This window comes from Sorex araneus, chromosome 9 (genome assembly GCF_027595985.1).
Source record: "Sorex araneus isolate mSorAra2 chromosome 9, mSorAra2.pri, whole genome shotgun sequence".
In the NCBI taxonomy this organism is placed as follows: Eukaryota; Metazoa; Chordata; class Mammalia; order Eulipotyphla; family Soricidae; genus Sorex; species Sorex araneus.
Genome location: NC_073310.1, coordinates 39977655 through 39988862, shown reverse-complemented (window position 1 = coordinate 39988862; position 11208 = coordinate 39977655). Strand labels below are relative to the sequence as shown.

General features: G+C 44.4%; 1 protein-coding gene across 2 annotated transcripts in view; it reads right to left on the bottom strand.

The window, feature by feature from the left end:
• Positions 1 to 206: 206 nt before the first annotated feature.
• Positions 207 to 11208, bottom strand: part of KIF26B (kinesin family member 26B) — a 523722-nt gene continuing 512720 nt past the window's right edge. For both annotated transcript variants that reach the window (XM_004605438.2, XM_055147197.1), the window contains one exon: positions 207 to 7154. In XM_004605438.2, coding sequence (XP_004605495.1) covers positions 7006 to 7154 — 149 coding nt within the window. In that variant the 3' untranslated portion in view covers positions 207 to 7005. The remainder of the gene's footprint in view (positions 7155 to 11208) is intronic.

Genomic DNA, 11208 nt, shown 5'->3' with positions numbered 1-11208 from the left:
GAGTGGGCTCTCATCTCTATCGCCCATTGAGCTTTGTAGATCACATATTTCCTTGAGGGCTGGAAAGAAAAGCACCGCCAACAAGCTGCTTGAGTGAGAAGACCCCCACCCCTTCCCTTGCCCAGGCCCTGAATTATTTTCCCTTCATGCAGAAAGGTAACTTGGGAAGAGAGGAATTCATGACTCTGAATAGAACAACAGTGAACATTTAATGCCACCATAATTTGATTCTTTTTAAACACCAGATTCTTTTTTTTTTTTTTGACAACATTTTACACCTCATATGCCACAAAAAGTCAGAGATCGTAGCCAGCAAACAATGTCTTCACACTGGAAATGGCACACAGTTTAATGAATTCATGTCACCAGTCTGTGAGAACTATAACTTTCTTTTCTGGACTGTTCTCCAGGTAGCCTGCTCATATTTATCATGATCAAGCCAACAGCTAACTTTTATATAGTTATATAAAGACCCATACACAAAAATCAGCCTGTTTGCAAATAGGCTGTTGGGACCTGCCCAAGTACAGAATCACTGAGTTTCTGACTATAACAAATGAATTTTATTAACAGGAAACAGTTGTAAACTAAGAACTTCATTTTTCAAATGGCACCAATCTTTTATTCAGTTAAAGAATGAATTTAAAACAATGACAAATACTACCACTGATTTAAAAAAAAAACAAAAAACAAAAACCAAGATTTTACAAACTTGTTTGTAAATTTGCTGTTTCTGACACAATCAATGTACTTGGGCAGGCCTTGTCTCTACTTTTCAAATGGGCCCATTTCTACAGATAAGCATTTTATATATACATACATACATTACTAGAGCTGAAGGAGCCACAAAGATCATTTAGCACAATGTCCTCATTTTACAGATTAGAAGACCGAGTTCCAGAGAAGTTAGGTAACCATTCAAGGCCACGGGACAATCTCCCAAACTCCACCAGAACTCAGGTTTTCCATCCTATGCTCTTGCACCATGTCACATACCTTCTGTACACATGCATCCCTCTACATACTGTGTACACACGTCAGTACAGGTGTGATGTGTGTTCACATACACACACACACACACACACTGGGTATGACAGCACCAACTGGGAAGGTCCAAGATACTGGACTCAAGTCCCAGTTTTACTATAAAACTGCTCTATGAAGTTGGGCCAATCATTGATCTGGACTTCAGCTAAATCATCTACGAATGATTATTCCCAGCTCCTAGACAGAGCATTACATTTGCCAAAGCACTTCCCATCAATTATGTCATTTTCTCTTTATACTCTTTCAGAAGGGCAGCTGTTATAGCCCTCAGTCTTTCATCCGGGAGTCTGAGGCCCAGCAAACTGAAGCGATTTGCCCAACATTTCCCAGAGAGTGAGAAACCAGGCCTAGCGAGAGGGTTCCCAGCCCCTAGCTCAAGGCTTTTTCTCCTAGGTTTAGTTGCCTCTCAAATGAGACTACTGACCCCAGCCCCTCCCTGTCTCCCAGGGATTCAGTGAGGGGACAAGATGCCTTAAGAATTACAGATTACAAGAGTCACTAAAGTGCTTTGGTTTCTCCAGAAGAAACAGGTACTATATATATCCAAGGTACGGAACTCTAGTTGCTTTTCCAAACCTCCTTCAGTAGCACTGGAGGTGGCTGGGTAAGAGTAATGTAGGGACCTAATACTGTCCACATGTTTTTCCCAGAAATTCAGTGTTAAACCAACGGTGAGAAACCAGTGCCTCTTCCACTAGGCCTGCAGAGGCTGATTTTCATGTTCATTATCATAAAATTCAAAATGAAGGGACCTTTGCCCCCTTTCGTGAATTACCATAGAAAAGCTTAGATTTTGAACTAAGCCTATAAATCGAAGACTGGACCCTAATCTTAGTTATTCTGACTTGTTTATCTTTCCTCTCCAGGGCCCACGTCTCCACCAACAGACCTCACTAGAGTGAGGGAGGAGAGTGCCACGGACAGACTCACAAACTTACACTTCAATGCATAGACTTGGATAGCACTTCCAAACATGATGTAAAAATAAATTATAAAACACAAGCAATGTTATAAAAGAATATCCTGAGTTTACAAATAAATTATAACTTCATAAATCGAGTATGCTGGTGTGTGGGACACTCATTATCAGCACAGAGAAGGAAGGAATAAGCCTTTTCAAGTTGAAGGTAATTTCTAAGACTACATAAAATAGTTGTCTGAGTGCCAGTACCTCGGCACTCATGCCTACACGCACGGGCACTGGGAACATTATGGACAGAAGATTAATCATATGCAATGAAAGCTTGATACTGCTCAAATATACTCCTTTTCCAATAGTATAATATTATCTCTGGTTCTGTGTAGGGCCACCCAAAAGCAGAAAATTTTGTTTAGGAATGGATAAAGTAGCTTACAAAATTTACTTTTTCTTTTTATTTTTTTTTCAGATGAGCTTGAGTTATAAGATTGTCTCCTGGATTGAAATTATACTTTTAACCTTTAATAATGAACAATCTAAAATTTTTGTTTAAAAAATACTTTTTGTCAAATATTGTCAAGTGATATAGTATATGAGATTTTACTCATAAATATTGACAGCTGGAAGGAAAAGCAACATGATAATCCAAAAGAATATTGAATTTCTACCACCTTTCTCTCAACCTTCCCCTCACACCAGAAAAAAAATAAAGACCTTTATTGCTGATGTCTGGGGAAAAGAACGGACAGCTTTGTCTCACTGACACAGAGAAGAGTGGACAATGCTAGCTTTTCTCAGGCGCCTGTGTGGCACCCTTGGCTCGGGCCCCATTTTTTGGGAAAGCTGGATCACAGGACTCAGTGGTGCAGGGAACACAGGTGACGGCGGGAACACACATTCATTTAGCATAATTAGTTCTGCACACTTACTTCCTACTAGCATGCATTCAGGCTTTCCATAGATGCAGGAAAAAAATAATAAGTAAATTCATAATCTTCTGGTTTCAGTTTTGACATGGACTCATCTTTAGTCATTTGTTTGACAGCCTAAACTTCTATTGGAATAAGGAACTTAAAAATACAAACATTCAATACATCATTATTTTGGAAGCCTGATGACAGATCCTATCACCAAATGAGTTGACGGTTAGTAAATCTAGCAAGTCTTATCTTTACCAGCCCAAGCAACCCAGCTCACAGGTTGCTTTCCAACAGTGACACCTGTGATAAGGTTTATGAGTGAGCCACAATTCACGAGTAGCGCTAGAATCTAAAGAAACATGTCTGTCTGCTCAACAAACAGAAATGCAATAACCAGCATGTGGTGTGCATGTGTGTGTGTGTGTCAGATTTTGGGGAACCACCTCCCTGGATGATATTCGTGGCTACACTGCTGCCTTGCAGAAACAGACTTCAAACCTAAAGCTAATTTATGACAAACTAGGCTGGCTTCCTGCTGGCAGAGCTCTCTGGGCAGGTCTGCATGGCTTTTTATCAAGCCAGCTTCCATCCCCTCCTCAGCTTGGGGTCTCCTGTATGATCTCCACCTGTGTCAACACTAGACTGACCTCTGCTTTTGCATCTCAAGTTCCTCGTGTTCGGAATAGCAATTGGAGATAAAACAACAGAAAAGGTGTTCTGCTCTCAAATGTGAAGAGATGAAAGTTAGCAACAGCTTCCCCATGATGAGAGGGAATTCAAGGACAGGCCCAAAGGTTGCAGCTCTCAGGTGGGGAGTGAAAGCCCAGGACAAAGCAAACTACCACTCCGGCACAGCAGGAGAGCCCATCATGCAATGCAATAGAGATTTATTCCCGGGAAAACAATGCCATTATTTCTTTTTCTGGATCTGAATGTTGTTCTTTTTTGCCTATGCATCCTCAGTAAAGTCTTTAGAGAGGGAGATATATTTCAGGGAAGGAAGCAGGGATAATTCTCAATGCTCTTTTCATTTTTTTTCTGGCTTTTCCCTTGTGAGAATAATGAAACAGACATGTATTCTTCCACATTTCTCTTACCTTTCTGAATTACCTGCCAGCAAAACCAAAAGTAAAGGTATGTCTCTAGTGGTTGTATTATTGGAACTGCCTCAGGGGAGTTGGTGAGACCAGCTTCCTTTGTGTCTAAAGACTATCACATATAGAGTCAACTCGGAGGCAGTAGCGGAACTCACACACGATTCACTCACTAATGGGTAACCAATATGTGCTACATGAAGATGCTGACAACTTATTTAGTTTTTTCTTTTTTTTTAAAGGGGAGGGAAAAACAAATCAGGAAGGATAGTCTCCACACCAAGCTGGTCTACACCAAGGCCAACAGTGACCTGTGAGATATTCCGTGAAGTTGTATCTTGGGAAACCCACCCGACTTGGAAAGACAGTGCTTGCTTTTGTTATGCCCTTTTGCTATCTTATATAGCATCTGTCATTCTGTGCAGGAGGTAAGTTGAATGCCATTCTCTTGGGAAAGATTCCACTGGTTGAAACTTTACATCTCTGTAGATGTTTCAACTTAGTGTTATTCCAGCAAAGACACCAATGCTGGCTTAAGTACATCAGACACAGTGGTGACTTGGGGACTCAGGCAGACGTGCCGGGGTAGAAGCTAAGACCATTAGTTAGTAATAAAGTTTTTTCCAGCAAAGAATAGATTACTCACCACTGACATCCTAACATTAAAAATTTTCCACAAAGTTCTTTCTTTCTAACTAAAAACAATGTCAAATGGAAAACTCAATCTTAAAACAAGGACCTCCCTTGGGGTTCAGAAACTTCCAAAATGTTAAGCTCATTTATATTAAGCCCTAAATGTTAAGCCCTGAAGCTCATTTTTACAATTGGTGAGACAGAGGAATGTCCAGAGTCAAGGGGCTGCCCTGCAGAAGTAGATTAAGGTTGAGGATCTAGGGGAACCTCTGCTTTCTAATATAACCAACACACTGTTCAACAAGGCGAGTCAATTCTGGAGCAACAATTCACCCTAGTTTAACCTAATCAATTCTCAGAGGTGAGGATGATTTCCATGCACAACTTTGTGTAGGAATATGCAAAGCTGAGCTTGTCATTAATGAGTTCATGGGGCTGACTTCTGGTTCCTATTAGTGAAGGATCTGGTTCTGAGAAGTTTATGAAATTTCAGTTCCTATTGACTGACTTTGGCTGGGCTCCTTGTTTCTACAGGTGGGCTGAGAGGGTTCATTTTTTTTTTTTTTGCAGGGGAGTAATTGGAGTGGATGAGACTACCTGTCCTGGAATACTACCCTACATTGCCCCATACACCTGCATTAGAAGAAAGGCTGGAGGCCTGGGCCCAGATCTATAAGGTAGAACACCCTGCTGCCTGCTGCCATACAATTCCGTCGTGACTGCGTGCTTTAGGTTCCGTCACCAAAGGCACAAAAGGAACTTGGTAGGAATGCCTATCTGAATTTGAGAAAAGTTCTTCGTTTCTGGGAGCCAAAACCCATCAATCTGTCCACATTCCCATCTGTCCAGGCTGCGCTGTACACAATAGGGCACCTCGCCTCTCTGCTTTCCTGTGACAAGCTTGTCCGCTGAAAGGACAAGCTTGTCCGCTCTTGGAGTAAAGACACTGGGTCATGGGAAGACAGAAACTTCTTATGTAGTTTGATAGACACCAGATGTATTTGTGTAATCCCAACATCCTTTCTTGCTCTAAACCAATAATGCTGTAGTACCTCTGCAGACATGTGCCTGAGGAAGTTTCTAAACAGGTACAGGTCCCCTTCTTTTACATAGTCACAAAAGTACAGATTAAAATAAAACCCAAAAAACAGGGCTGGAGTAATAGTACAGTGGGTAGGGAGCTTGCCTTGCATGCAACCCACTTGGGTTCGATCCTCAGCATCCTATATGTTACCCTGAGCACCACCATGAGCAATTCCTGAGTGCAGAGCCAGAAGTAAGCCCTGCACATTGCCAAGTGTGGTCCTGAAGACCCCCCAAATTAAGCAAACAATCAGAGATGGCTCTCTGGAATGGGTTGAAGCCTTCAATCTAGTCTTTGGAAGAGAACTCAATTTAAACAATAGGGGCTATGGAAAGCCTGAGGTTGATGATAAAGGAATCAGCACGTGTGTCAGTACTTGGAGGGGTCACACAGATGAACAAATAACACAGCTGAAGAAGGAAGGGCCCAGGTCTCCTGGGCTCCTTTCCCCTCCAAGACACAATCCCTGGTATCCTTCCCAGCTTCCTCAAATTTATGCACCTGTTCTGTTACCAACTTTCCCATCCTCCTGCCTGTGCCACACATCACAGGTGGCACCCCGTATCACCTGCTGCTCCAACTTTCTGAAACGTGCCATTTCATGTCCATGAAGTGTCTGTGTTTTGTTTGAGTGGCCTTACCAGAGTAACCATAAAAGACAACATTTATTCATCTGCAATACTGATTAGGAAATAGTGCTACAAACACAACTTACTCCAAAACAGCAAGTCAGAAATAGAATAAGACACCAAGAGAACATGAGCTGTAAATACATTTCAAAAATGTGTCTGAGTTTCATTTTTGTTTGTTGTTATTTTCATCTTGACTAGCACCATCTGTACACAAGAAAGTATGAACATAAATGTTTGGATAATAATAAAGATTTGAAAGGCACTTAATCAGTCATTCTGGATAAAATTTTTGTGGTTGTTCGTTGTAGCTTTCAACATCAATCCTGTGTCTGCCCCTCCCCCTTCTCACAAGACTGCAAGAAGAGCGAGGTCCCTTTTGCCAGCAGTTCTTATGTACAAACATGTTCTTGAAAGTTCCTCAAAGTGCTTTTTCAGTCTCACGGGGCTTCTCCATTCCTTGGGCTTCCCATCGTCTTCTCCCATCCATGTTTGGTGTTGTACCTTTCCTACAGGAAACAAAAGAAAAAAGACCTCCTTCCGCTCCACACTCACTCTGGACTTGCCACCAACCTTCTTCCTCCTTGCGTTGTCTTTGAGAGCCACCAGTCCCGCTGGGCCTGGGGAGTGGGCCTGGCTGGGAGTCCTGGGAGGGAGGGGGTGGGGGCGGGGGCTCTGTTCACCGGCGCCTGGAGGTGATGTCAAAGCAGGTGATCATCATGAGGTGAGCCTTGCAGAAGTTGACACGGTTCTCCAGGCGCTCTGTCACACACTCCAGCGCTTCCAGGTACTCCAGGGAATCCAGTTCCAAAACCTGCTCCAAATCAACTGCGAAGAAAGAGAAGACTGGTGGGCAAAGGGGACAGGAAGCAGGGATGACCTACTATTTCACTCAGCCTGAACTGCGGCCCCTGAATTTTCACCAGCCCTGAGTCCAGAAGTCGGGGCTGGGAGACTCCACTGCCCGAGTCCTGTGTCCCCTCTGGTGGAGAGAGGGGCACTGTTTGCAACTAGCAATCACAACATGACCTGTGGTTCTAATCATCAGTGCCTATCCCCAACATTTTATTTTTGTTTGTTTCTTTTTTTTTTCTTTTTTCCTGATTCTTAACAGTCTACTGAGAACCTTCAGTCACAGCATTGGGAGTTACTCTCACAACCTTGTTACTCATTAGGAGGAATCTGCAGGCTACAGTAGGACACTCCCTCATTTACAGCCCAGACTCCTGTGAAGTTTGGGCCCCTCCATTCCTTCGTCAGTGTGGCTGTGGGCAGCTGCCTCTTCGAACCAGCAGTGAGCTCTGATCTCTCAGCATTTCTACAACACATTGTGACACTCACTGGACACTCAGGCACTAGGATGGTGGTCAGACCTACATCACTATTGAGAAGTCCTTGCACTCCGAAAACATGCTGAAGTCTGGGGCCCATGTGTGTTCCCAAATGTTCAAGCCTGCATGAAGTAAACACTGTTTCACTCAATTTCTAAAGAGCAGTGATCAGGGGTTGTCCCCTCCTGGCCGTGGTTGCCCACAGATGCAGGGGTGACTGAAGAAGGGTGGTCGCCTGGCTCTGTTTCCAGGAAATGCAGCGCAGAGAAGATGGATGGGACAGCTGCCAGGGGGAGGCTGGCCCTGGACTCCACCGCAGGAGACTCGAGCAGCTCCTGCTACTAACGAGGCCTCAGCTCAGGCCCAACAGCTTCTGCGGGCGCAGGTTCCCTAAAGTAAAGCTGGATTGTCACAGCTGCTCTGCCCACTGTCATAAAGACTAAAGTAGTTATGAGACAAAGGTATGGATGTGGTCTGAGAAGAGCTTCAGAAGCACCACTGAGGCTGACTTCTTTATAAGGTGGGAAGACTGTGTGGGAAAGAGATGCAAGGGGCTTGCCCTGACTTACAGTATGACTGACACTGGTTACTGAGGACTTGGGTTGGGAGTGGGATGGAGGGTCATTGAACATTTGAAAAACTACTGACCTCCCACCATACCATAACCCCATAAACCTTCCTTTCATTACTGGACTTCTTCAAGAGTGACACCAAGGGATGGAGAGATAGCACAGAGGTTAAGGCACAAGACTTGAACGTGAGCAACACCAATTCTATTCCAGGCATCACAGAGAATCTTCTGTACACGTTCAGGACTGATCCCTGGGTGCAAAGCCATGAGTAAGCCCCAAACACCACTGAATGTAACCATACCCCTGCAAAGGTGACATTTAAAAAAATGCAAATGAACAGAGGGCCAAGAATGAGACTCAATGATAGAGAACTTGCCTTGTATGTGTTAGGCAATGGGGTCCACCCCCATACCACATAACAATTCCTTTTCCCAGCACTGGTAGATGTGGCCCCATAATTAATTAAAAAAGAGAGAGAGAGAGAGAGAATAATTTAGTGGCTCCCTGTGCACATGTTTCTCTGCCACCACTCAATCCATTACCTAAACCTAGGGAACAGTGAGTTCTAACCCAAACCAAGGGAATAGTTAGCATGAATTAAGAATCTGTATTTCTGCTTTCATGTGACCTTCTGTTTATTCATCATTAAAAATATGACTTACAGGACTGGAGCGATAGCACAGCGGGTAGGGTGTTTGCCTTGCACTCAGCTGAACCGGGTTTGATTCCCAGCATCCCATATGGTCCCCCGAGCACTGCCAGGGGTAATTCCTGAGTGCAGAGCCAGGAGTAAACCCTGAGCATCGCCAGGTGTGACCCAAAAAGCCATACATATATATGGGCTGGATCGATAGCGCAGTGGATAGGGTATTCGCCTTGCATGCAGCCAACCTGGGTTTGACTTCTCCGCCCCTCTTGGAGAGCCGGGCAAGCTACCGAGAGTATCTTGCCCCCCATGGCAGAGCCTGGCAAGCTACCCATGGCATATTCAATATGCCAAAAACAGTAACAAGTCTCACAATGGAGGCATTATACTGGTGCCCGCTCGAGCAAATCAATGAGCAACGGGATGACAGTGATACAGTGATATGTATATATATATATATATATAATATATATATATTATATATATATATACATATATACATATATATATACATGATGGCACAGGATGATTCCGGGTTCACTTCTCCCTGGGCCATTTCAGAAACACGAGTACAGTCAGAACTGTTCCCAAGGAACAAAGTTTGAAAGGGACTGACAAGCACCCCACGACAAGGAACAAAAGGCTCATGCTGAAATAGGCAGGCGAGGCACAAGCCCAATCATGATGCCCAGAGGGCCGTCATAGCCCCAGGGTTCTCCCTGAGGAGTCAGGGCTCGCTCATGCCCACTTCAGGCACCCCAGCCCATGACATCTCCAACAGGCACCCCAAAACATTTACTCTTGAAAACCAACAGGAGACTCAAGAGGCAGAAGGGTCTCCTTTCAGAGTTGGCTCTTAAAGTCAGGCCCGCAGACTCGCTGAGCCAGGAGGCTGCAGACAAGGAGCAGGTTGGAAAGCCCCTGCACTATATATGACAGAGACCTGTCAGCTAATCAACACATCTGCCAGGGAATAAGGTCTATGGGAATGTTCCACTTGGGCAAAAGTACTGGCGGGTGCCATGTTTTACACTTCCACTCTACCTTCTTAGAGCTGGAGCTGCTGCAGGCATTTTGCTGTACCTCTATGTTGTCTCAGAACTCTGTCCCACTGTGCTGGCTCCACAGAACTGGCTGAGCGACACAGCTTTGGGGGAGCTCTGGGAGGGCCTACCGGTTAGGGGACATGATCTTTTTAGTGCCACAGGTAAAACCACATAAATGGTGGGCATCGCATGAGACAAGGGGGCTAATCAATATTATGGGGTGAGTAGCAGGGAAGGAAAAATTTTGAAATGGGGGGGGTCCCAGAGAAATGTTTCAGGAAGTTTGAGAGATAGGTAGGGTGCTTGTCTTGCATACGGTCAAGCCAGGATTTGATCTCTGCCACCACACAAAGTCCCCTAATCCCTACCAGGGGTGATCCCTGAGCACAGATCCAGGAATAAGCCCTGAGTACTGATGGGTGAAGCTCCAAAACAAAAAACAACAAAAAAGATTGAGAAACACTGGTCTAGAGGATACTGTCATGTCATTGGTTGTGGAGGACAGCAGGTTTTAAGATGCGGCTGCTCAGGCCTGCATACTTGCACAGGTTTTGAAAGGTGGCATGAAGTTCTGGATTTCAACAGCTTGAAAGTAGCGGCTCAAAGGGATGTCTCACTTAGGAGCACATTGATTTGGCATAGCCTGATGGGAGAATCAAGAATAACAGGAGTGGGGCAGGAGAGATAATACAGAGAGAGACAGTAGGTCTCTTGCTCTCTCTTGCCTTGAATATGGCAAATTCAATCTCCAGCACCACATTTGATTCCCTGATCATTGCCAGGACTGATCTCTGAACAAAGACCCAGGAGTAATCCCTAAACACAGCCAGATGTGACCCCAAAACATAAAACAAAACAAAACAAATTATGAGGCCCGAATAACCACAAAGGCTGAAGAGACCGTCAAAAGCAGGATAAAGTGACTGGTCTTTCACCTGACAAGGTCATTCTTCAAGACTGGGAGGGGCACATGTTCCCCCTAAGACAGGAATGAGCATAGAGAGTGGGAAAAAATGCAGACATAGGTCTGTGTTCCACATGAAAGAACAGGACCAGCCCCAGGAAAAGGCCTCAGTGAAACGGAGTGAGGACATCTACCTGAGGAGAAATGCAAAGGGATTGTCACGTAGATGCTCATCAAATTCAGAAAGATGGAAAGATGCTGTGAGCACATCATTAGAGAGTCAGAGAAGAAAAGAAAGTACCAGACAGAAGTTGCAGCATTGAAGGATACAATAACGGACCCAGAGAGCTAACACTAGAGGCTTCTACTGTCACTCGGAAGCA